Source organism: Sus scrofa, chromosome 8, assembly GCF_054392235.1.
Source record: "Sus scrofa isolate SSC_HxYL_T2T_F1_AM1 chromosome 8, Sscrofa_HxYL_maternal_Yorkshire_Landrace_v2.0, whole genome shotgun sequence".
Classification (NCBI taxonomy): Eukaryota; Metazoa; Chordata; class Mammalia; order Artiodactyla; family Suidae; genus Sus; species Sus scrofa.
Window position 1 is genome coordinate 85516865 of NC_139390.1, and position 24551 is coordinate 85541415.

The 24551-nt window shown below is 38.2% G+C and overlaps 1 protein-coding gene across 5 annotated transcripts in view; it reads left to right on the plus strand.

Moving 5' to 3' along the window:
- The window catches only part of IQCM (IQ motif containing M), a 605776-nt gene that overhangs the window by 208414 nt on the left and 372811 nt on the right, over nucleotides 1–24551 (plus strand). The window contains exons 1-2 of one of the 5 annotated variants that reach the window (XM_084972729.1): nucleotides 19111–19350; nucleotides 22145–22263. The exons of 2 other annotated variants lie outside the window; for them this stretch is intronic. In XM_084972729.1, coding sequence (XP_084828855.1) covers nucleotides 22226–22263 — 38 coding nt within the window. In that variant the 5' untranslated portion in view covers nucleotides 19111–19350; nucleotides 22145–22225. Of the gene's footprint in view, nucleotides 1–19080; nucleotides 19351–22144; nucleotides 22264–24551 lie in introns of those variants that run through there. 2 more of the 5 variants (XM_084972730.1, XM_084972732.1) reach the window with 2 other exon arrangements.

Genomic DNA, 24551 nt, shown 5'->3' on the forward strand with positions numbered 1-24551 from the left:
TTTGCAGTTATTCTGAAGTTTTGATATAAGTCTATATGTATATGAGATTGTTTTAAGTTATTCTCTTGATTGCAAGTTCATCTCCCATGTCCTGCATCTGTACCCACCTCTTCTGATGATTTCTGATTTTGGTGGTATACTTGTGCATGGATGATTTGGTATCTTTACTGTATATATACCTTTACTGGTGAGACTTGTCATTTGTGGAATTTTTGTTTCCTGTTGTGGCCTTTTCTTTTCTGCCTAGAGAAGTTCCTTTAGTATTTGTTGTAAAGCTGGTTTGGTATTGCTGAATTCTCTCAGCTTTTGCTTATCTGTGAAGGTTTTGATTTCTCCTTCAAATCTTAATGAAAGCCTTGCTGGGTAAAGTAATCTTGGTTGGAGGTTTTTTCCCTTTAATCAAGTTAAGCATATCATGCCACTCCCTTCTGGCCTGCAGAGTTTCTGTTGAAAAATCTGCCAATAACCTTCTCGGGGTATGTTACTTGTTTCTTTTCCCTAGCTGCTTTCAAGATTTTCTCTTTGTCTTTAATTTTGGTCAGTTCGATTAATATGTGTCTCGGGGTGTTCCTCCTTGGGTTTATTTTATATCGTACTTGTTGTGCTTCCTGGATTGGAGTGAGTGGTTCCTTTCCCTGATAGGGAAGTTTTCGGCTATTATCTCTTGGAATATTTTTTCTGTCCCCTTCTCTCTCTCTCCTCCTTCTGGCACCCCTATAATACGGGTACATTTAACATTGTCCCAGGGTTCTCTGAGAACTCTCTTCATATGTTTTCAATCTTTTTTTTTCTGTTCCGCATTCGTAATTTCCACTAATCTGTCCTCCACCTTGCTTATTCATTCTTGTGCCTCCTGTATTCTGATGTTAGCTGCTTCTAGTGAATTTTTTATTTCAGTTATTGTATTTTGCATCTCTTCTTTTTTAAGTTTTCTATCTTGTATCTCTTTGGTCTGTAAGTTATCCATCTTTGCCTCCAGTTTATTTCCAATGTCTTGGATTATTTTTCAGCATCAATAGTCTAAAGTCTTTTGCCTGGAGGCTGAGAATCTCTTCATCACTTAGCAGATTTTCTGGGGTTTTTCCTTTCTCCCTGATCTGAGTTATAGTTCTCTGTCTTTTCATTTTTATAGGTTTTTGGTGTGGTGACCTTTTCATAGATAATAGTGCTGTAGCTTCTCTTACTTCTGGTGGCTGCCCCCCCTTGTGGCTGAAGTTGGTATGGGGGCTTGCTGTAGGCTTCCCAATGGGAGGGACTGATGCCTGCCCACTGGTAGGTGGATTCTAATCCCTCTGGTGGGTGGGGCTTAGTCTCTGGATGGGATTAGAGGCAGCTGTGTGCCTGAGGGGTCTTTAGGTAGCCTTTTACTGAGGGGCGGGGCTGTGATCTCACCTGGATTGTTGTTTGCCCTGGGGCTTCTCAGCACTGACTGATGGGTGGGGTCAGATTTTTCCAAAATGGCCACCTACAGAGAAAGGCTCAGCTGCTGAATATTCCCATTATCTATTCCTCTTAATTCTTGCCATCTCAGCCTTTCATGGGTTGAAGGGAGGCAGAAGTTTGCCAGCAATAAGTACAAAAGTTAATGATAATAACACACACTCACATAGTGCTGCTTAGACACTGATATAAGAACTTTAAAGAAAGTCTCCTGATACAGAGCATCTCTTGTTGTTTTGATTGTGTTGTACTTTTTTTTTCATTGCATATAAGAAAGGTGATGTTCTTGTAGAATCTTTCAGTTTAATTTGCACTTCTGATTTGAAGTGTTAGAAATTAAATAGTATTGAGCTGAGGAGTTCCCATCGTGGTGCAGTGGAAACAAATCCGACTTGGAACTCTGAGATTGAGGGTTCGATCCCTGGCTTCGCTCAGTGGTTTAAGGATCTGGCATTGCCTTGAGCTGTGGTGTAGGTCACGGAAGTGGCTGGGATCCCGCATTGCTGTGGCTGTGGCATAGGCTAGCGGCTATAGCTCTGATTCGACCCCTAGCCTGGGAACTTCCATATGCCATAGGTGTGGCCCTAAAAAGCAAAAATAAAAAACAAAAACAAAAACCAAAGTATTGAGCTGAATACCTGTTTCCATTCTTTCACTGCACAGTCTCTTTGAGAAGCTTCCAGTTCCTGACACGTGTGAGGCAGGCAGGCTGAACATGCAGCAGCTCTGGAGGCCAAAATAATAACCCACAACAAAAATCTCAAAGGGCTTAAAGGAGGTTACAGCGAGGAGGATCCTATTACTAAACATACCTTGGCCTGTCTTCTATAAAATGCTTACAACTATAGATCCTATTGATCTGTATTTCATAACTACATACAGGAGGACAAATGAAATCTTAGCACATTACATGTAGAAAAATGGAAATGACATAACTAGATTGTTTATTTGTTCAAAGAATTAGTACCAGTGAGCTAGAGTAATATTGGCGAATAAACAGAAAGATCATGTTCGAACCTGAAGTGAAATTATAAATATAAAATCTGTTTGAAGTATCAACCAGTAAATGCTTCAAAAGATCATCTAGGGGAATGAGAAAAAAAAAATACAAGCCTTTTAGCACAGTTGCCTGCAGTCCTATTCATCAAAATGCACCTCTGATAGGATCAACCCAAAGTCAAGAAATGTAGACCCTTTTCAAATTACTTATGACTTAGCTTTGTATTTGCTACAGATGATCCAGCCATAATGTAAACATATTTAATGTAAATATACTTGGTGTCTCCAGAAAGGGGGAATTTTTTTTTTTTTTGAGTATGTGTGTGATCACAGTGTCAAGAGCTATGTATGGCAAGATATCCTGAGTCTTAGTTTAAAATTAATACGATTATTCCTTTTTTATGTACAAGACATTCAAACTCACATAATTGCACATGAATCAGGGATGTATATAATTCAGAATTTGTAAACATGTTTGTATATTGATTCTGCTTTCATGGTTTTCTTCAAAATAAGCTGAATCTAGAAATTCTGAAATCAGCTTTTGATATCATAGCATTGTTTTAATTTGATAATTGAGATTGATCGGCACCAGTGACAAAACAGTTCCACACTCTAGTTATATGCAAGGAGTAAGCCTGCATTTGGTAATTAACAATGTCTTTCCTTGATAGGCTTTTCCTTAAGTAAACTGAGAGAGTTAGAAAATAAAACCTGCTATCTAGAAAATGTGCCTACCTGGAGGAGTCAAAGGCTCTTAGACATACAAGGTGTGATGGACATTTTATTCTAAGAGCATTGTTTCAGGGTGGAGGTGTAAGCATCGTTCCTGTGATCAGCATGGAATCCAGCATCGTAAATGTTAAATGTTATGGTAATGGCAAACACGCATGCGCACACTCTCTTGTTTGGTAAATTCCTTTACAGTGTCAAGTCACTATGCCTCATTAGATAGAATTTAAACCTGTGGTTTTCAAACTGTGTGCCGAGCCACCCTCAAGCACTGGTATGAAACAACGAGATCATGGCAGGATATTTACAATATTCAAGGAAACGCAGTGATACTTACCATTTACCAGAAATTGCATAGACTGTTAGCTGGAGGTAGCTTACCATTTCAATATGAAATAGTGCTACATTCCTTTTGGTGACGCCGTATCTTTGCAGAGCTGTGTTTTTGGCGGTTCTTGTGAGAAAAAAATGTAGCAAGTAAAAATCGGTATGGAACAGGAAAGGAGGGTGTTAGTGTGTAGTCTGATTCTAAGCTTGGAGAATCCTGTGTGCCCCAAAGCTCCCACAATAATGAGGTGTTGCTATTTCAGAATAAAATAAAAATATTTTCTTTCTATTAGTGTTATTTATTTTTTCAAAGGATACTATTTTCGTAGTATATAGATACCTATCAAGTTGATTAGACCTAACTGCTTAATAAACAACTGTTAGGTATTTCCTTTGGCCTGTAGGTGCTATACAAAGATTACTGGGATAGTAAGGGTGCTGTGAACAAAAATTTTGGATTATGCATTTGTTTTCATAGTAGGAGCAAAATTCATTCTGTGCTAAATTGAAATTTTAAGTACTGTAAATATTTCCTGAAAAATACTTTCTGTGAATGAAAAGGACCTTTTGTGTCCTATTACCTTTAACTTCCTGTTTGGGAATATTCTCAGCATGGCAAAAGGGAACCATCACAGCAGAGAGAATGAGAAGTGAATTCTCAACCTTTCCTATTTCCTTCCTTCTTCAGGTGGGCACCTGGCATTCAGGGAAACTTTGCCCATTCCAGCCCTGAGCCCTGCAGGGCTGATGCTTAATCCCATTCTGGGACTGAGTTTATTGACATGGGAATAGGAGGGCCATGGCAGTGGTTGGGGGAGTGGTCAGGAGGGGGGAGGAAGTGCTGTCTGTTCCCCATGAAGATGAAGCCCAGGGTCTCACAAGAGAGGCAAGACTAGAGTGAGAGTCCCTAAACTAAGCCTAGAGTTTCCCAACTGCCTGGACTGTGGGGTTTTCCTTTGCTAAAGGTCTTGATTGCCACCCAACCTAGACAGCCTCCTCCTTCCTGGGTCACTCTCCTCCGCCACCCCCTGCGCCCAACTCCCCAGCACTGCTGGTCTGACTCCATTATTTTCTGACAGTTTTTTTTTTTCTCCCTTCTATTTTAACCCTAAACCAATAGCAGATGGCATATATCATGGTGTCTCCCTGAAGTCTTGCAAGTAAATATGTATATATATTTATATACATATATATGTTTTATTTTTGTTATCACAAATAAATATGTATATATACACATACATATGTTTTTAATATGTACATCTAATTCTGTATTCCCAACTTTTAAAAGCTCATCTTCAGGAGACAGACCACCCCAGCTAAGGCTGACATTTACAGAGGAGGGGTTAGTATTATATGCAACTGGTTATTGTGGAGTCGGGGTGTAGTGGTTGTGTAGGTGTACGTACATGGCAGATGGGGTGTGTGAGGTGGGATTGAGAACATGCCCTAAGAAGTTGGAATGTGGGGTACCTAGAGCAGTGAGAAACAGTGTCTGACTTCTCCTGGGCTCCCAACTCCTGAGTCACAGGAAGAGTTGGTCAGTGAGGCAGAGAACAGAGCATCACAGAACAGAAAGCACCAGTCTGTTCTGCAACAGTTTTTTGGGTCATCTCTTTGTGCATGACCCCGAGAGATGCCCATGGGAGTTCAGGATGGGGGAAGCTGCCCTCCAGTGTGTAGCCAAAGGAGGGAACCTGAGGTAGAGCTCTGGCATTGAGGTGACACATAGATCTGTGCTTCCTATTGCCAGCAGTTACCAAATTCTTCCCAACCAATTTCTAGAAGTCCTGGGCCATCTGATTAAGACAGCACAGCCCTACCAAGACTTTTGAGCTAACCAGGTTACATCTGAAGTTTGTAAAGATCTCTATCCATCATCTTGGTGAACTACAGCAACATCCGGGTTTGCCGGTGGCTCTTGTTTTGACTGTAGCCGCTCCCTCTTCAAAAGCAGAGGAAGGCCTCTCTGCCTTTGAGAAACACCATTCCGGGGGTTGACAAAACTCGTGCAAGCAGGAGGAGACGTCCTCAGGCTTTGCCAAGCCCCAGAAGCCTCAGCCTTGTGTCGAGGGTAAAGCCCTGGAAAGCTCTGACCATGTGTTGCTCTGTTGTCTACAGTCTCTGGAAAGTGGCCCTGTGGCTGAAGGGCTGAGGGGTGTGGGCTGGGGGAGGACCTGGAGGGAGGTGCAGGGCCTGGTGGGCCTGGGAGGTGGGGAAGCTATGCTATGGAAGCTGAGTAGTTGGAGCTGGTGTGGAGACCAAGAGGGCAGGAAGTCTGGTGAGTGGTGGGCGTGGGGAGGGCTTGTTGGAGGGTTAGAGGGAGGTGTGGAAACTTATATACTGGTTTCTAATATTTACACTTTGCAGAGTATGCCTACCTCTCAGGTAGTGTTTATGTGGGAAAAAATTATACTTAAAATTCCCCCAACTCCATACATTTATAATTAAAAAGAGGATGTGTGGAAAAAACCTGGAGTTATTCCAAAATAATAGAAAGAATTGCAAGTGGACATCTTGAAAGGCCAAGATGTTGGGCACCTGGGATGCTTCGGGCTCCCGGCTGGCCCCAGGGCCCCGGGCTCAGTGCAGTCTCCTATCTGTTATTGCACACTAGTTCCGGACCTGTTTTCCACAATGCCTTTTGTAGTGAGGCTTTGTTTTGCCTAAAACTGTACAATGAGAAAGTGTTGAAGAAAACAGTGACATAGCAGAGCAACCGAGAAAAGCAATTAAATGGAAAAGATGTTACTTTATTCAAAGCAACTGTTTTTTTTAACAAAAATATAAGTGATATTTAGTGCTCAGAAGATGTTTTAAACATATAAATCCTAAAATGATACTTAGATAAATTATAAATAGACACAGTTCTACTGCTTTAGTGGTTTTTTTGGCGGTGGGGTGGGGGATAGCCTTGTGCTAAAAGCCTCTGCCAGAACTGGTTCAGACATCGGAAAGGTTAGCTGTGTAAGTAACGGGTTATTGTAGAGTCTGAATATAGTGATTGTATAGATGTGTAAAGTAGCTGGTGGGGTGTGTGAGGGGGGACACACACACTTATGGATTTTCATTTTTACAAATAGTGCAGTCTGGTGTGCGTGAGTGCACGTAACATTCAGTTTTTAGGAATGGATTACTGATGTTCAGAAGGAGGTGCTTTTACTTTTGTTTAATCTTTAACTACAGAGATTAATTAATGCTCCAAGGTCACACAACTAGTTAATGGCAGAGTCAAGATTTGAATCCAAGAAACCTAGCTCCCATGTTTGTGGTCTTAACAACAACACTACATAGGTTCTTAACGTGTTCAAAACTGTCTCATTTTTAACCCCTTTAGAGAGGCAACAACTGTGACAGTAGCTTTCAATTGCAAGGATCCAGTATATGAAGAAGAAAAGCTTTTTTCTTTTCTTTCTCACAGGATATGCTTATTCTCTCCTTCACCTGTCCCCTTTTCCCCTTTCAAATCAACCCCTTTAGAAGAAAAAAAACTTCCAAAAAATCTTGGAGTATGTGAAAACAGAGGGAATGTGTGCTCTGCTTCTTGATGAATGTTTATTGTCTTTTTTCAGGGCAAGAGAGCCTTAGAAACAGTAAAGGTCTAGATAATAAATATTTTAGGCTTTGCAGACCACATGGTCTTTGTGACAAGGACTACTTTGCTGTTGAAGGGCGAAAAGAGCCCTAGACAATGCATATATGAATGGGACATAGCTGTGTTGCAAGATAACCATTTATAGGAATTCCCGTTGTAGCACCGCAGAAACGAATCCGACTAGGAACCGTGAGGTTGTGGGTTCGATCCCTGGCCTTGCTCAGCAGGTTAAGGATCCGGCGTTGCTGTGAGCTGTGGTGTAGATTGCAGAATTGGCTCAGATCTGGCGTTGCTGTGGCTGTGGTGTAGGCCGGCAGCTGTAGCTCCGATAAGACCCCTAGCCTGGGAATCTCCATATGCTGCACCATGGGTGTGGCCCTAAAAAGACAGAAAAAAAAAAAAAAAAAAGAAAACCAATTATAAAAACAGGTGGCTAGTTGGATTTGCTTGTGGGCCAGGCCGCAGTTTGCCAACCCTTGGTCTAGATCTTTGAATAATTTCTTTATCATTTTTTCTGAATAATAGTCAATGTATATAAGTGCATGCTCTGTGTCTGGCACTGGGCGAACACATTAACACACGGATTCATTTGATACACTAACTCTGTAAAAGTGTGTTTAAATCCTGTTTTATCAATGAGGAAATCAAAATGTACAGAGATGAAGTTACTCATGGATCTCATAGGCAGAGCTGGGACTTCAGAGACTTTTGCTCTTAAATACTGCATTTGACTAAAAGAACAAAGCAAGGTTACTTGTTCTGGAGGTAAGTAAGTATTGTTTTATTTTGGTTTCATTACTCATTCCGATACACTTGGAAACTTCTCTGGTACCTTTCCAGTTATCCTTACTGCCTTTTGAAATCGAGTCCGCCTATGGGCTTGATATTTCTAGTCTACATCTTTAAGTTTAAATAAAAAAATCCTGATTTCTCCTTTTGCGTCTGATGCTTAGCATGTAGTCATTAATATTTATGTAAGGCTCACAAAGCCCTATTTGTCTATGGCTATAAACATAGAAGATCTCATGACGTTAAAGAAGGCGCAAGAGCCATATCCAAGTGTTGGGGGATAAGTGCGTTTTGGAGCCACTCAAAAAAAGCTATCATGGGAGATGCAGAGACAAGATCATTTCTCTCTGCAAAAAGGACCAAAGACAAAAGACCATCCTGGGAACCTGAGGTCTTCTTTTCTTTTTTTACTTTTCAAGGGTGCATGTGCCAGCTGAGAAAGTTGGAACAGATTGGATAGAAGGGTTTAATTCCAGGGGCATGACTGGCATCCTTTGTGAGACTCTTTGGCCTTTTTCTTTCACCAAAGCATAATGGCCCTGGTGAATCTTACAGTCACAATGATACCATTAAGCCAACAAGCATTAGAAATTATCAGGAAATAATTTTTATATGCAATAACATATATTTTATCTTGAATTAGTGTTATTTTTTAATTTTTATTTTATTTTTTGTCTTTTTGCTATTTCTTTGGGCTGCTCCCGCGGCATATGGAGGTTCCCAGGCTAGGGGTTGAATCGGAACTGTAGCCACTGGCTTACCCCAGAGCCACAGCAACGCGGGATCCGAACCGCGTCTGCAACCTACACCACAGCTCACGGCAACGCCGGATCCTCAACCCACTGAGCAAGGGCAGGGACCGAACCCGCAACCTCACGGTTCCTAGTTGGATTCATTAACCACTGTGCCACGACAGGAACTCCTGAATTAGTGTTTTAACAATAAAAATTTTGCAGTACAGTATAAAATGTATGTAAAAGGAAGTCATTCAATTTAGAGTTAAAGAATTTGCAGAGTATTCCTATAGAATGTTAGAGTAAAACTGATTTCATGGTAGTAGTCTGTTTTTTAACTGCAGAGAAGGTTAAAGTCCTCAGAAAATATGCTAAATATTATTTTTGTGCTATTCTTGGTTGTAGCCTCCAAGTGCTATCTCTATTTCCCAGTAAAAAGAAACAAAAACAAAAGTCCAGGATATAGAACCTTGCTTAAGGCTCTGTATTAGGTCTGACTTAACCTAGCTTTATGGAATGTTTTTTGGCTTTTCATACAACTGAATTAAACAGCTTATAGAGAAAGATGTTGCTGGCTTTTTTCTTTCTGTTAATTTTTAAAATTCAATTAGATAAATTATCAACATATGGACGTTGGTTGACCATTGTAACCGTTTCAGTTTTTGACTTTATACTGAAATTTTAGGTCAGTAAAATGAATACAATTCTTGTGAACATAAAAATAAAGAATCAGGGAATGTTAGAGATGGGGGGGGACTTTATAAATTATCTAATGCAAGGTTTCTCAGCCTCAGGACCACTGGCATTTTGGACTGGATAATTGTTTGTGGGAGTGGGGTTGGCAGTCCTATGAATAGTAGGATGTTTACCAGAGTTCTTAATCTCCATCCCCTAAATGTCAGTAGTAAAATCCTACCACCTCCACCTCCCACCCCCTCTGCCCAGGTCCCAGCTGGGACAATCAAAATGTCTTTATATTGCCAAGTGCTAAAAATCACTTTCAGTTGAGAACCACTGATCCAGTGCGACCCCTGCATTATAAAATAGTGTTAATATCTTACCTATGTTTTCTGAAAGGTTTCCTCCTTTACCTAGTCAGCATCATAGTTAGGTCTAGTATGCCAGAGGGAAGGGAAAACAGGGAATATTATGGAGATAATTTAAGGCCTGACCTTAAATAGAATTGACAATATGCAAAATTTAGTAAGGTTCTTCTTGCTTTTATGATCCTTTTTATTATGTTTAATTCTTTGTCTAGGGCTTTCAGGTTGTGCTGTACTCAGTGCTGTGCAAGTTACTATGTGTTTAATTCAACTAACTTTTTTTTTCTTTGGGTGGCAAGACTTTCTCAATGAAGGAAGCAGTGTGTTGATTTACTCTCCAGTACTAGTTCCTGTCTTCTCATTCTCCTATAACAGAGTTCACAAATAAGTACCAACCTACGGTCCCCTTTTTGGTAGCACTAATATAGATGAGCAGGACCCCTAAGGGAATTCCCCTTCCAGGCCTCCATTTCTCACTTTAGGGCTCTGTTCTCTGTTTAGCATAATCACAAAGCAAACCATAGTGTTAACATCACTAAGTTCATCACAGGCAAATAATTCTGTCAGTTCTCTTAAAATTTATATTTACGTCTTCACAGAAATGTGCTAGTGTGGGAGATGTTTTGAGACAGAAAAATCTTTTGATGGCAACACTAATTCTATTTGACATTGACAAATTCCATATATATATTTATGAAAGAGAGAGACAGAGAAAGGATGAGAAGGAGATATGCAGGCATAAGGGGTAGGAGTACTTCTAGCAGGAGTATTTAGGCAGAGTGAGGTGTGTGCAGACTCCAAGGCAAGAGGATCATGGTGTCTTCACCTTCAGAATGGGGAGAAGTTTACTGCAGCTGAGGCTAGAGTTCAAGGTGGGAGCGAAGCATTGGAAGAGTAAGCAAGATAGTACAGGGCTTGTAAGCCAAATTATGTAGTTTTGATTTTGTTGCAAGGACATTGGAAAGCCAAGGATGATTTAATGAGATTGAGCAGAGAATATATACCAGAAAGTTATTTCTATGATCCAAGGGTTTCCTTGATCATAGAACCGGTCTTAAAAATGACTGAGTAGAGAAGAAGTAAATCATAATATAATATTAAGGAAATGTTATTCGCTAAATGTATGGGTGTTTGTGGAATGATGCCAAGCTAAACACGATGATCAATGTTGAATCACAGTTTCACACAGATACAAGAGGATATTTGGTTCAGAAACCTAACAACCAGAAAACAGATCTAGGAAGATGAGCAGATCTTTTAGGCAGGAGAGAAAAGAACAGCTTCTAAATTTAACTTAGCCAGTAGCCACAATAGCTTCTATTTGTATTCGAATAAATAACCTGAACCCTAACTAGAGCATACACATTTGGAAAACAGTTATAGTTTTGGAGAAAGCTGCTGCTGGTTCAGTTCTTGTTCTGCTGATGGAACAATCTGTTCCTGTTATGGTACCCCGCTACCTTGAAACAGAGAGATTACAAGCTGTACAGTTGGGAAACCAAGAAAGTCAAGCTGTCCTGACTTCTCTAGTTTAGCCTTTGAATTGTCAGCTTAGCTCTAAACTGGGACATCTTTAACACAGGAGGAGGCCCATATTGCTACCCCCAAATTGTGGAATGCTTATCACTTCTTCCAGATTTAATTAAACATGATTATTCTATGCAATATGAAGAGAGTGTTGCCAATAAATCAGAGGATGACTAAAATAAAACCATGGTGATCTTTTGATGTAAAACCAGAGTTTGTATACCAGAGTGGGGTCTGGCAGTAACTCTTGTCATTGTTAAGCTTTTGAAAGAGGAAGTCCTTTCATTTGACTCCCTCCTGTCCTGCTCTTAAATGACCAAGACAATGAAGAAATTATTAATAGTAAATTCTAGTCCCCTGAAGCTATTGGACAAAATTCTTTTCATCTCATCTCATGAGCTGATAAACAGGGACCTTTTATTTTATGGTTTTAACCTATCAGACTTTGAAAAGCAGGAAGTTTTTAAATCTAAGTTAGAAAAAAATATTCTTTTCAGGATTGTTTTTGCACATGTAGTGTGGTAAAAGTACTACTTAAGATCGATGTTAAGTATTTAGAACAGTATTTTGAGGTACTTTGTTAAACACAAAGACTTCTGTGAATTTTCCCATTAAAATGTCAAATTCTTTTCAAATGAGGCTTTTGGGAAGATTATCTTTGTAGTTTATGTATAGTTTATTTTTTTAATTTTAAAATTTATTTACTTTTCTTGGGGAGGGTTAGCTTGATCATATTGTCTTTGGTTATAATTCCATTCATTCAATATGCTCAGTCCCTGCCTTTTAAAATAACTAATTTTCATTCTGAGACAATTAAGAATTTCAGTGAGATAGTTTTTCTTTTATGCAAAAAAAAAAAAATAAAAGTCTTAGTAATTTTCAACTTAGTTTTGCATGCCAGGTGTGAGATTACATTAAAAAAATTGTTCAAAACCTATATATTTTGTTTTTCTTCTTTTGTGTGAGCGAAGGGGTGGTTGTTAAAGCCATTATTGGAACTTTCATCAACAGTTTAATTCTTTCTACTTGATTCTTGAAAATAATAGTGGAAATTTCTGCACTCGGAGCAGAACAAAGATCCTAAGCATAAAAGTTGCAGGGTAAAAATATTATAATACACACTTAAGAACTGTTAAAATAAGAGCGGAAGAATTGGCCCTGATGGAAATGTGTCTTCCAAGATTGACACATGGCTTGGAAGAGAAAACTGGGGCTAAGAAGGACTTCTTTGCCAGACTGAGTGTCTAGCACTAGCTACCTTTTCTAAGGAAAGAGGAATAAAGGTTGTAAATGAAGGGGATTTGATTAGCTGGTTTGTGTTTATTCACTCTCACTTAAATGAATAATCTCCATATGCTGCTAGCTGTTTGCTTTTAAGAGGAAAATATCTAATTATTATGTTTTTTGATGCCATCATGCTGATGAAGATTAAATATTAAATAGTTTAGGTAAACTGGTAGTAATTAGGGAATCCAGTAAATAGTCTCCCTCAAACTGAAATATTTTTGGCAGTCTTCTTTAGATTTCTGTGATTGCAAAGAACTAGTAATATTGATTTTCAGGCTCTATCATTATTTAAAATTACTCCATAAAGTCAAATCCTTTTTGTTTTTCTTCTGCTTTGTGCTCCTTCAGTGCTTATTATTTCCCACAATATATGTTTTAACACTTTTTCTTTCTCAGTTCTCTCCTGATTACTCAAACTTCCCACTGTTTTTAATGTGTGGTATATGCAGTAAGTGCCGAACTAGCCACCCCTGTACCTTGAGTATGACTTTAGCTTCTCTAGACCCTACTTCACTCATCTGGAACATGAGGAGATGGCTAATGCCGTGTAGCCTAGGGAGGCACATCTTAAACTGGGTTTTGTGGAAACACTCTCTGAGGGAGAATTGAGTGCAGAAGATTTACTGGTATGTATGTGTTCTCCTGTGAGGAAGTTAGGAAGGCAAAATCAGGCAGAGGGAAAAGCTGACCTGCAGTTCAGATAGCAACCGAAGCCTCTCAACCAGTCTTTTTCTTTTTTTAGTTTTTTTTTTTTTAATTTTAAATGATTTTTATTTTTTCCATTATAGTTGGTTTACAGTGTTCTGTCAATTTTCTACTGTACAGCAAAGTGACCCAGTCACACATACATATACATTCTTTTTCTCCCATTATCCTCCATCATGCTCCATCACAAGCTACTAGATATAGTACCCAGTGCTAGACAGCAGGATCTCATTGCCTTTCCATTCCAAAGGCAATAGTTTGCATCTATTAACCCCAGATTCCTCCACCCCACTCCATCCCCTCCCCCTTTGCAACCACAAGTCTGTTCCAAGTCCATGAGTTTCTTTTCTTTTCTTTTTTTGTTTTTTTTTGCCATTTTTCTTGGGCCGCTCTCGCGGCATATGGAGGTTCCCAGGCTAGGGGTCCAATCAGAGCTGTAGCCGCCGGCCTACACCAGAGCCACAGCAACATGGGATCCAAGCCATGTCTGCAAACTACACCACAGCTCACGGCAACGCTGGATCCTTAACCCACTGAGCAAGGCCAGGGAAGGAACCCGCAACCTCATGGTTCCTAGTCAGATTCGTTAACCACTGCACCACTATGGGAACTCCTATGAGTTTCTTTTCTGTGGAAGAGTTTATTTGGGCCATATGTTAGATTCCAGATAGCTTAAAAAGAGCTATAGGGTAAGAAGGCCATCTGGATTTGTTCCAAGTTGAAGTAAAAGAGTCAGACTTTGTTCCTTTATTAGGCAGATATCACCTATGGGTTCCTTCTGGAAGGGAGAATAACCTTGGGTAAGGCAGTTCCCTGCTGCAGTGTCAATATTCAATGAAGAACGTGGCTCTGAAATATAAGCAAAGGATACTACCTGCAACTTGTGGGTGGTGGGTGCATTGTAGAGAGGGGATCTGGGCAGAGCACTGGTTTCTATTACTGGTAGTTTTGGGCATGGCCATTCTTTGTTACGTGGGTATAATCCAGGCATTACAGGCCTGTAGCATTCCTGCCCCCTGCCCTGTCCCCCCCCGCCAAAGGACCATCAAATACTCCCACATTTCTCAAGAACTCTTGGGACTCTGGTTGAGAATCATTGGAGACCACTAGGCTAAAGCACTGAACAGTGTCTGTGGCTCCAACACTGTTCTTTCTGGGTGAGTACCACCTGATTAATGTTATAAAAGATTCAGCAAAAGAATGAGTCTGTTGTGATTCAGATAATGCTGTGCTGAACCTAATTGAATATAATTGTTCTGGGGAATTACTGGATCCAAGGGCATGAAGATTTTAAAGAGCATTGTCATCTGTTACCCTCCATGGACCAATTTATATTCTCGCTAGCAACTAGCAATCCTATGCATTTGCCTTTTTCCTATTAACCTGAAGCCCTGTAAATTTTATTGGTATAGTGGTTGGTGTCCAGGAAGGAAAGAAGGGAGGGAGGGTTGGGTACAACATGCTGTCCTGCTGTGCCTGTTTTTATCTAGGTTTCACTTATGGCTCCGAGGACTCCTCTGATAACACTAAGGAAGAGTTGGGTGGAAGGGGGCAGGAGAACTGCTAGGGACTTTATCTACAATTGATTAAGAAAAACCAGAACACTTAAAAGAGATAAGCATTTTAAGGAAGAAAATGGAAATGTTTGGAATTTTTGCTGCACAATTCAAACTCACTTGATTGTAACCCTTTATGCCAGTTGAACAGGTTTAGATAAGTTCAGTTATATTCTTTTAATCTCTATTAACAATGAAAAAAAAAGTATCTGCTGTTAGCTTAGAGTTGTTCCCAAGGGGCCATCTGGTGCTAGGGTTGGCACCTTCTTTAGAGAAAGACTCAATGAGTGTGGAGACTAAAATAACAAATGTGTTTTGCGACAGAGTGCTTCCGGAACATGATTTGAGACTAAAAATTAAATACGGAAGAATTCAACTATCGCTTATGTACAGAAGAGACTGTTTTCTTCCACATTTACACAAAATTCTTGATGTGATCAACTTGAGGATCCTTTATTTTCCCTGTTTCTTTCATTTTTTTTCCCCCTGGAATTGCAGTTCACCGAGTAAGTAGTTACTCTGTCATGATATTATGGTGTGTCGGTAGACATCATGACATTTTTTTTTAGATTGGTAGAAAATGAGCCAGACAACCAACAGTGTGTATTGGATATGAACATTGAGTCACCCATGTTCCTTTAAAAACATATTGACCTGTGAAGAGACATAATTTTACTTTGGGAAGGCTAAAGTAAAAGGGCTGGATCAAGTATTTTGTATTAGCTATGTCCCTCGAGTTTAGATTTTTGGAAGCAACTTATTTTTAATATGAAAGAAATAATACCAGGAAGGTTGCTGTATTTTGCCGTAATAGCAAAAGCCAATGTTCTATGAAAGCAGATTGGTTTTCTGTTTATGGGCCTATATAATTAATGTTTATGAGTCTATTAAAAAGATGTGTATTTTAATCTAGTTTCTTTGTGAGAAATTTAAATAATTATTACAAGAGCAAAACACATTTATTAAAGAAAAATCAAGAACTATAGAAACAAAAGGAAGAAAAAATATTCATAATCCAACTCTTCATAGGCAATCATTTATATAAACAGTGGTTTATAGTTTTCAAAGTTATTTTCTTCTTTTTTGGTTATACCTTTCCAGACTGAAAAATATGCATTTAGTTCTATAAATTGCATTAGGTTAATAATTACTAGCTTACTTTAATCAAGTGGTAGTATGTCATGAAGAACTTTCTAAATATCAATTCACTTAATTTTTCTAAACAGATGAATAACATTTCATAGTATGGAAACACCATGATATGGCCCAGTAAATTAAGGAACAACTGTGTTGTTTTAAATATGCAATTTTTTTTGTATCACATGATGACTATTACTTAACAAGACTGTATTTGAAAAATTTTTAAGAGAGTAGATCTAAATATTATCACCATACACACACAATCATTGTAATTATGTGAAGGGATAGATGTTAACTAATATTAACGTGGGAATCTCTTTGCAATATATACATATATTTAATTATCACATTGTATGTATATATCAGTATGGCTACATATGCACATATGTTTTATGTCAATAATATCTCCAAGCTGGGAAGCAATAGAATACAAATGCAAGAAGTCATTGTTTTAAGTGATTTTTCCAGGAATATTTCTGTATATAATTCATCTAATGCTTGTTAGATTAGTTCTTTAGAAACATTCCTAGAGGTAGAATTGCCATGTTTAAAGCAGGCGTATTTCAGATTTGACACAGATTGCTATATTCCTCTTCAGAAACGCTGTACCAATTTATGCTTCCATCAGCAATGAATTGAGTCCCTTAGTTAGATCCTCCCTTCTCCCAAACACTGGGCACTAACAGTCACATTGTTTTGTAATAGATAGGTGATTATTAGATTCTTGTTATAATTGCTATCTTCTAGTCATTAGTGAGATTGAACATCTTTTTCTTGCAGCTCTTGGCCATTTGCATTTCTTTTATGAATTGTCTTTTTATGTCTTTTGATTTTTTTTTTGAACTATGATGTTCATCTTTTTAAATTGTTTTAAAAGTACCCTATTAATTAAGGGTAGTAACTCTCTGTCATGTGTATTACAACTATTTTTTTTCAATAATTTCTGTGTCTTTCAGTTTTGTTTGTGAACAGAAGTTACAATTTTTACATGTAAAAATCTTTAAATATTTTCCTTTATGATTTTCCAGTTTTAGTTCATGCTTAGAAAAAACAGTCTCAAGGTAAAAAGATTCACATTTTTGAAATGTTATTGAATTTTTATATGTAAAACATTATTGCTTCTGGAATTTTGTGTGTGTGTGTTGTGGTGTGAGGTAGGATTTCTTTTTTCCTACATAAAAGGTAATGGCCCCAATTATATTGATTTTATAATTCATTCCTTCCCATTTATTTGAAATTATCCTTTTATCTTTTGCTTAGTTCTCTACTATCTGTAGAGGTATCTGAATTTTCTATTCCTCTCTGTTATTGTGTATGTTTAGAATAGACTAAGGCAAGATTTGATGACGTCCCTCTCTTATGAGAATGAGTCCAGTGTTTTGTCATTTAGGATATTTGCTTGTGTTTATTTGAAAAATATTTTGATGATGTTGAAATTCTTTTTAGCCTTAGTTTACTAAAAGCTTTAAAGGGAGTTCTCTTGTGGCTCAGTGGGTTAAGATTTATAGTTTTTATACTGGGTTCTAATGTCAAAAAAAAAAAAAAAAGGATATCAGCAAATGAACATATGCATGTTCACTCATAAGTCCAAAAATCCTGAAATCTTTTTTAGAGTGTGCCCAGGGTGACATAATAGCGAAAAGTTACAAGTCAGTGTTGTTGGTGAATTATGACCAAGGTCATGGAAAAAAACATTGCTTTTTCTAGTGGTTGCCTGATTATCAGACCTCTGATGATAAATCTGTACCCACTGGAAATGCAGTTAACTTACCCTGGTGATTTTGATTTATTAGCCTTGCAATCGACAAGGTTGCCCATTTGTTAGTGCTTGTTTTATATTTGAATAGCTTGGAAGCATATAAATTTAAGGCACAGCTTAAAGTTTGTCTAGCTATTTCATATTTCATAGAAAGCATCTATCAGAGAACTTCAACTTCAGTTATTTCTGTGTGACACTATTCAGTTTTTAATATAGTGAGGACATCTGATTTGCATTTTAGAGCATCTCTCTTTGTGACCAGTGCTGAAATTTCAAAGAACTGTCAGAACTATAATAAAAACACGAAAATTGCAGGTGAACAACAGCTTCATTTGCGGAGTAGAAGTTAAATGGTTTATAGGGAAGATACTGAAGAACTAGTGATTGTATTCTGTTTAGCTTCTCTTTGAGCTTGTGTTCAAAATAGACCTGGCCCTGAGGGCTTTTATTAAAAATTGTACTTAATTTTAACTATACGGAGGAATGTTCCAGCATTGGCCTGGAATGGCATAAAGAAGATTTTTGAATGAATGAAAGGATGTGACTAGAATGAGATCCTAATGAATATGAAATGTAGGATAAATTCCAGGGTTAAATTGCCCATAGAAGCTGTTCTTTCTCCATCATTGTTGTCACCTGAGGCAGCCTGAGACATAGCACCCGAGGCTCCTTATTGCAACCTGAGGCATAGCTCATTACTAGGAGCTGCTGAGTGGTACTCCTTGTAAACATTTCTCAGCCTGCACAGTATGCTTGTTTGGGAATGGACAGTTCTTTGTTGTGGTGCATAAGGGGGCATCCTGTGCATTGTAGGTAGTGGGATGCCAGAATCACAACCCTCAGTTATGACAACTAAAAATGTCTCAGACATTGCCAAATGTCCCCAGGGAGGTGAAGATCACCCTGATTGAGGTCCACTGTTTGCCACTGATGGTGCGGGAGAGAGAGAAGAATGACCAATGTCAAAACACCACAGTGTGTGTATTGAAATAAGATGTGGAATTAGTCCATTAGTCCATTTGCTACGAAGCCCAATTGATTTGATGGTTTTGCATTTGATGTTGCATTTGAATCCAACATTGAGAATAATTAAGTCTTTTGATATAATTTAATACTTGGCATTTATAAATATTAAAGTTTTAATCATCATGGACAACTATAATTTTATACTTTTGTAATACTGTTAAATTTCTAATAAATGAAAAATAAAAGGCATATTCATTCTTCACTTAACTTTTATTGATGTTTTAAAAATCTTATATATTGAAAATAGAGACCTTCCTCTATGAGGCATTTTATATTTTCTGTGGTGAGTTTTGGCATTCTTCATAAAGGAGCTTATTAGCTTGTACTCTTGTCTGGAGTAGAAGAGCTCACCTTGATATAAATAATGTGATAGTAACAGCTAGTGATCACCCAGTACATCACAAGGAAATCTATTCTGATTCTAGAATTCTTTTGGTGTCTAACAAAGACAGGCACATGTGAGAAGTGAGAAATGATCCCAGGGCTGCCAGGATCTAGAAAACTATCTCATTTATTCCTTACTTATTTGGAATTGGTATTAAAAATTTAAAACAGTGTATACTTGGATAATTACAGATTAAAAAAGAAATAAAGGAAGCATACAGAGGTTAGATATTATCAGGCAGCCAAGATCATTATAACTTTTGGGCAGTGAATTCATTTCTGAAAGTTTTGATGGTGCTGAGGCAAAAAGGTAAGTAGTTAAGTAGTATCAATTGAGTTAAGTAGTATCATTATCTTTTTAAGTTATTCTGTAAGGCACTTTTTTCATAGAATATGTCCAAAGAAGTTTTCTTAGGATTTGGCAAAATTACATTTATAGAATTTTTTGCTTAGAGATGTTGAAATGTATGGTCAAGAATGTTTTCTGGAATTCCCGTCTTGGCGCAGAGGAAATGAATCCAACTAGGAACCATGAGGTTGTGGTTAAGGATCCGGTGTTGCCGTGAGCTGTGCTGTAGGTCACAGATGCAGCTCAGGTCTGGCCTTGCTGTGGCTGTGGCATAGGCCATCAGCTGTAGCTCATTGGACCCCTAGCATGGGAACCTCTGTAGGCTGCAGGTGCGGCCCTACAAAAGACAAGACAAAAAAAAAGGAAAAATGTTTTCTGTTTTTTAAGACAGGAGAATGTTGTCAGTTAGCCCTGAGTTCTGTGCCTCATAGGAAGGCAAGCGAATGGATTCAGAAAGAAAAAATTTAGAGTGGAAGTTTACCAATATACCACACTAATTGTGTATAAAAAACAATGAAAGCACCCTGGCTATTCTCTGATTTTTAGCGGTATTACATCCTCATGCAAGCTCAGTTATAAACTACATCCCCCGTAGCTTTGTGAGATGATTTACTTATTTGGGCTGCTTAAAAATTTCCATCAAAAGCCTAAATATTTTGCCAAATTAAATATATTTAGTGTTAATGCTGAGCTGTTAGGACTGTTGCCACAGAGACCAATGCTTCTTTGAGAGGCTTCTTACAAATAGAAGATAAAATCATAGCATCTTCAAAGAGTAGGACACTCTTGTTTTGGTTGCTTTTTTAAAAAAATTCAGCTCTTTCTGAATCATGTTCAAATATGGATTTTTAAAATGTAATTGGGGAGTTCCCATTGTGGCTCAGTGATTAATGAATCTGACTAAGAACCATGAGGTTGCGGGTTCGATCCCTGGCCTTGCTCAGTGGGTTGGGGATCTGGCATTGCCGTGAGCTGTGGTGTAGGTCGCAGATGTGGCTCGGATCCCATGTTGCTGTGGCTCTGGGGTAGGCCAGTGGCTACAGCTCCGATTAGACTCCTAGTCTGGGAACCTCCATATGCCGCAGGAGCGGCCCAAGAAATGGCAAAAAGACCAAAAATATTTAAAAAAAAATGTACTTGGACATAGACTTTTTAATTGCTTATTGAATGAGGCATGAGAAAAATCCCAGATTTTAACTATAGTAATATGATTCAGATTCCAAAGTGGTAGTATATATGATTTATGTGAGCATTAAACATTTTTTTTTTTAATTATTGATGGTCTGTGTCCCTTGGATAAAATGCTAATGATAGACCAAAGAGATAGATCAATGTAATTACTGAGAGAAATTATTCTTAACTGTTGTTAAGTGAGATGGAGCAGAGGTAGTGATTGTTGGAATAGTCGTTCTGGACACCTGGTTCATATTTGTGATTCGTTATGAAAAAAAGTTGTCATGGAATTCTAAAAATACACTAAAAGTATTATTATTAATCTACTTTTTTGGAGTGATTAAGCGTAAAAACATCTTCGTCCTTTTTTTTTCTTTTTGCCTTTTAAGGCCATATCTGCAGCATCTGAAAGTTCCCAGGCCAGGGAGCTACAGCTGCTGGCCTACGTCACAGCCACAGCAATGCCATATCTGAGCTGTGTCTGGGACCTACACCACAGCTCATGGCAATGCCGGATCCTTAACAATTTTGGTGATAAGAGATCATCCTTTTCTAGAGTTGTTTCTGTGTAGTGTAGCTAATTATTTGTTTACAGGCTTGTGATGTGATTTATTTATTTATTATTATTATTTTTTATTTTCCCACTGTATAGCAAGGGGATCAAGTTATCCTTACATGTATACATTACAATTACATTTTTTTCCCCCACCCTTTGTTCTGTTGCAACATTAATATCTAGACATAGTTCTCAATGCTACTCAGCAGGATTGCCTTGTAAATCTATTCTAAGTTGTATCTGATAAGCCCAAGCTCCTGATCCTTCCAACTCCCTCCCCCTCCCATCCGGCAGCCACAAGTCTCTTCTCCAAGTCTATGATTTTCTTTTCTGAGGAGATGTTCATTTGTGCTGGATATTAGATTCCAGTTATAAGTGATATCATATGGTATTTGTCTTTGTCTTTCTGGCTCATTTCACTCAGTATGAGATTCTCTAGTTCCATCCATGTTGCTGCAAATGGCATTATGTCATTCTTTTTTATGGCTGAGTAGTATTCCATTGTGTATATATACCACATCTTCCGAATCCAATCATTGTGATTGGATTTCTAATATGGAAATATCAATGTAAATTATCATTTTGGAGTGAAATTACTTGCTCAGTATCTGATAGAAATTTGCACTTCACTATCTCCTCTTGGAATGTCTTGCAATTTTTAAACAATTTTCAGGGAGTTCCTATTGGGAATCAGCAGAAACAAACCCAACTAGTATCCAAGGGTGCTTGTTTGATCCCTGGCCCTGCTCAGTGGGTTTAACCGCTAGTCTGGGGAACTCATATGCCACAGGTATGGCCTATTTTATTTATATATATATATATATATATATGTATATATAATGTTTTATATCTATTTGATATCTCTCTATATATCTGTATAGATGTATATAAAGTTTTCTGTATTTGAGACGTTTGGATAGTGTGTAAAATGTTTTATTGTCATAAGTATTAAAGAACCTAGGACCTAGGCTCTGTTTGATTTTCTGTATCTTAAGCTCATCAAGAGAGTCTTCTATTTATTTTTAGAAATGTAAAGGAATTCAGAAGATTCTTTCTAGCTGCCTCCTGCCATTCAGGCAACTCCTTCATGAAGTCCTGGATCCCAGCATGTTCCTAATGAAGCTCAGACTTCCAGTTCTTAGGAGGTTGGTAATGAAGCTTTGGGATTCTACATAGGTCAGAGCAGATTTTGTACTTGTCAGGTTGTGAGAAAATCCAATAGGCAATCCGTACTAAAAACTCTGGAATAATAATTTTGGCATCTGCTGGTTTCTTAGTTTTTCTAAGGAAGGAAGAACATTATTAGGGACCAACCAGTAAAAAATTCTGGGAAAGAAATACGTTTCTCCCAGTTCTAGAGAAACTGGTGCTACCAGTTGCAGAGCATTCTGGGGAAATCTGTTATGTAACTAGTTAGTTCTTGACTATCCATACTGATCGCTCAGGATTGAGCTTTCATGGGTCTGGTAATTCAATTACTGCTTGTGTACCTGCTTTCCATCTTCCAAAATTTGGTTACCATTGGTTCTTCTCTCCTGTCCCTTCTGTTCTTGTAGGTTCATGTCTTTTTTAAAAAAGGCCAAATCAGATGCTTTTGTTTAAAACAATGTCTTGCCCTGGACACCCTATTCAAAATGTATCTTTGAATGGGAAGCTTTCAGAATACAGATCTTAAACTCATAGTGCACCAGAGTCTGCTATAGAAAGTTTACTTGGCTGTGAAGAAGGATTTATTTTTTGAGCTAAAAGAAAAAAATACAATTAAAATTTTGTATTTGGTGTATAGGTACTGCAATTATGTCTTTCTTGTGTGATATATTTCTACCCAGCTAACCATGTCAACTTTGAAAATTGAGAAAAGTCTAATGCAATGAAAAAGTTGACCAAGGCCTAAGTATATATTTTAATGCAGTGAAAAAGTTTGTCAGGGACTAACTATGGTCTGACATTTCTGCAGAAAAATCCTCAGAACTCTGAGATGTTAATGCAGTTCTCTGTAACCAGGATCAAGTTGTTGAGGGTTTTGTAACTATTACAATAAAGTGAAATGCTGGAGGCTTTTATCATGACCAGGGAGGTCTGTGTTGTCACCTTTTTGTAGGGGAAGGTGATGTTTACAATTAGTCAGAGTGGACAGTCTTCAATTTACATCACTCAAACTGGAAGCAAAGTGTAAACAGTTCCTACTCTTTCCATTTTTACACCTGGGGTAAGACAGATAAAAATGAACTATCAATCAAAGCTAAAAGGAAATTGTAGTTACCTCTAACCTATTTATCAACAATAGAGATATGTCAGCATTTTAATTTTCAGTGTTATTACAAAATGCTTAGATGAAATGTGGCTAAATTTTATTTTATTTATTTATTTTTCCGCCTTTTCTAGGGCCGCACCCATGGCATATGGAGGTTCCCAGGCTAGGGGTCTAATTGGAGCTGTAGCCGCTGTGCTATACCACAGCCAAAGCCATGCCAGATCCAAGCCTCGTCTGGGACCTACACCACAGCTCATGGCAATGCCAGATCCTTAATCCTCTGAGCAAGGCCAAGGATCAAACCCGCAACCTCATGGTTCCTAGTCGGATTTGTTAACCACTGAACCATGATGGGAACTCCAAAATGTGGCTAAATTTTAAGAGGATATGCTGTAAATACTATTTGGGAAAATAGGTGTTTTTACTGTCACTTAAGGTATGTGTTTGTGTGAGTGTGTTTGTGTGAGTGCATGTCTGTGTGTGTTAGTGTGTATGGTGTAGAAGATCTAGAAGGTAAGGTAGATGAGATGAGAGGCTGAGTTTTACTCTGAAATTTCTAGAGGCTCCTCTTCATTATATTCTTATTGGCATCTTTTCTATATGGGGTTATATCATATACTTCTGGTGCCTCATTTCCCTCCTCCTGTTAAATGTTAAAAAACACGTACTTAGTCTGAAAAGAGTATCTGCAGGGTCATTCCCACGTGACAAAAGATCTGACCTTTGTCATAGTGATCGTTGAGGTTGAAGGATGACTCTTGGGAATCTGACTCCAAGTTAAAAGAAGCATTTGTATTTCTCAGTTCACCCAGAGGAGTAATAAACCATACTTCAACTTCTGAAGTCTGTTTCAAAGTCAAATGCTCTCCTTTGAGAGTGCTTTGCTATTCACTTGTAAAACTGGAAAAGGGCATTTTAGTCAGTGCTTTATTCTCCAAGTCAGGAGCTGAGGCTGAGTAGGTGGCCACCAACTGGGATAATTCAGGGACCCTCACAAGGCCCTTCGATCAAAACATATCTCCCTCAAAGAGGCCTACATATTTCTCCCTACTTTTTTGAACTGTGTTAAATTCTTCCTATTACAGATTTGCTTGGATTACAGTGTCCTCTTTTAAAATAAAAATAGCCCAGGGAGGGCTAAGTAGTCTCTTAATCAATCATTCACAATCTAATGTGACT